Source organism: Quercus lobata, chromosome 9 (genome assembly GCF_001633185.2).
Source record: "Quercus lobata isolate SW786 chromosome 9, ValleyOak3.0 Primary Assembly, whole genome shotgun sequence".
Classification (NCBI taxonomy): Eukaryota; Viridiplantae; Streptophyta; class Magnoliopsida; order Fagales; family Fagaceae; genus Quercus; species Quercus lobata.
The window spans coordinates 29,402,083-29,404,492 of record NC_044912.1 but is presented as its reverse complement, the minus strand read 5'-3'; the positions used below and the strand labels follow the sequence as shown (position 1 = coordinate 29,404,492).

Genomic DNA, 2,410 nt, shown 5'->3' with positions numbered 1-2,410 from the left:
CACCACAACTGTATTGGCAAGCCACTTGGGGTAGAAAAATTCTTTGATAGCCCCTGCTTTCTTTAGTTTCATCACCTCCTCCCTCACCGCATCAGTATGCTCTTTCGACGGTAACCGAGGGGGTTGCTTCTTAGGTGTAACAGACGGACTAACATTAAGATGATGGCATATGAGGTTCAGATCGACCCCCGGGGTCTCGTAGGCGTCCCATGCAAACACGTCCACATTTTCTTTGAGAAAATCAATTAGCTTTTCCTTTTCTTGGGGTGGTAGTTCCGAGCCGACCTGAAAAAATCTTTCCGGATCGGAGCCCATAAGAACTTTTTCCAAATCCTCCTAACTTGCCTCCTCGGCTGGTCCCCCACCACCTGGGGCCGGGGTTGTTAATTGCTATAAGCTATTCTTGGTAGAGGTTGAGGGCTTGGCACTCGGCCGTCTCGAGATGGCGGACACCATGCATTGTCGGGCCATGGCTTAGTCCCTTATCACTTCTTTGACCCAACCCTCCGACAAGTACTTCACCTTTTGGTGTAAGGTTGAGGAGACAGCTCCTAGGGCATGAAGCCAAGGCCTAGCTACAATGACGGTGTAGGGCGAATATGTGTCCACCACTATGAAGTCCACCTTCACTATGTCGAGCCCGTTTGTATAGGCAGTTTAATCTGGCTTTTCGGAGTAACGATTTTCCCTTCGAAACTTACCAAAGGGGAGTCGTATGCCGTCAGGTCTTCGGGTCTCAGCTTCAGCCCCTTGTATAGGTCGGGGTACATTACCTCCACAGCACTGCCCTGATCGACTAGCACCCTCTTTACGTCATATCCTCCAATCCTGAGTGTGACGACTAGAGCATCATCATGGGGCTGGATGGTTCCAACTTTATCCTCATCCGAGAATCCGAGCATGGACGAGGCCATCCCTTTAGCCCTCTTAGACTTACGGTCGTCAGCTTCAGCAGGGGGTCGAGCCACTGACATCACTCTGAAAGGATGGGAGCCAGTTCTTCCTAGAGCGGCGAGAATGACATTTATCGTGCCAATAGGCGGTCTCAAGGTGCTATGCTTTGCCTCGACGCTCGTCTACTCTTGTCGGCCACCGGAATGATGCAAGAGATGTCTCAGCTTTCCCTCTCGGACCAGCTGGTCCAAGTGGTTTTTCAGATTTCTATAGTCGTCGGTGGTGTGCCCCAGTTCCTGGTGGTATTGACAATATAGGTTCTGGTTGCGTTTCGCGGGGTCGCCTGCCATCATATTTGGTCATTTAAAGAATGGCTCGTTCTTGACTTTCTCTAAGATCTGATGTAATGGATCCCGGAACACAGCGTGGACTGCCTGCGCCCCGGTGGATCCAGACTGCTCCGAGTAATCTTTTCTCAGCCAGTTGTTGTTGCTAAATCGGTCCGACCTGAAGTCTCTCCTTTCTTGAGGGACAACCTTCACTTTACGCTTACCCGTCTGCTGGTCCTCTTTGACCCTCTTGTACTTGTCGATTTGGTCCATAAACTGGTGCACACTGATGATCGGTTTCCCAATCAGGGATTTCCTTAAACCGTGCTCTGTCGGCAGGCCTTTCTTGAAGGTGCTGATGGCGACGTCATCATAATTTCCCTCTATCTTGTTATACATCTCCCAGTACCTATCCGAGTAGGCCTTCAAGGTCTCTCCTTCTCGCATGGATAAGGACAGGAGGGAATCCAAGGGCCGAGGAACCCTACTGCTCGTTATGAAGCGAGAACCGAAAGCCTGGGTTAGCTGCTTAAAAGAATTTATGGAGTTTGTCTTGAGGCTGTCAAACCACCTCATCGCCATGGGTCCCAAACTGGACGGAAACACTTTGCACACCAAAGTTTCGTCTCTGGAATGGACGGCCATCCTCTGGTTGAACTGACTTATGTGCTCTACGGGGTCTGTCTGACCATTATATATGGTGAAAGTGGGTTGGTGGAACCGCCGAGGAAGTTCAGCCCCCTCTATCTTGCGTGTGAAGGGTGACTGGGAGATGCGGTCCAGGGCCTTACTCATGGCGTCGTTTGCTAGGCCCTTGTAAGATGGACTTTTGTGGCCGCGTTTGTGAGGTTGCTCTTCCTCATTGGAGAATGTTTCACTTGGTGGGGTTCTCGACCTTCGCCTGTATTCGTTGTCCTCTTCATCGCTGGTGTCCAGATTGGGGGAAGGACGCCTTCGCTGTGCTCGGCGCAACTTCCTCTTCAGGTCGTCGATTTCTTGTTGGAGAGCCCTATTATCGCCCCACTTTTAGGATGCATGACCTTTCCCTCTCGAACAGCTTCTACTTGTATGGGAGGTATTTACGCTACCCTCTCGTCGCTTGTCTTGATCTCTTTCTCGTTCGAGGTTAAGAAAGTTATCTTGCCGTTGGGAGTTTGCGGGTCTCGTTTATCGCAGACTTGATCCTT

At 50.7% G+C, this 2,410-nt stretch overlaps 1 protein-coding gene across 1 annotated transcript; it reads right to left on the bottom strand.

Moving 5' to 3' along the window:
* Positions 1-1,253: 1,253 nt before the first annotated feature.
* On the bottom strand, positions 1,254-2,018 carry LOC115961540. The gene has a single exon (XM_031080511.1). It carries the CDS (start codon positions 2,016-2,018, stop codon positions 1,254-1,256), a length of 765 nt encoding a protein of 254 aa, XP_030936371.1.
* Positions 2,019-2,410: the final 392 nt, after the last annotated feature.

Coding starts and splice junctions, on each gene's coding strand:
- LOC115961540 (XM_031080511.1), bottom strand. CDS start 2,018: ATGAGTAAGGCCCTGGACCGCATCTCCCAGTCACCCTTCACACGCAAG.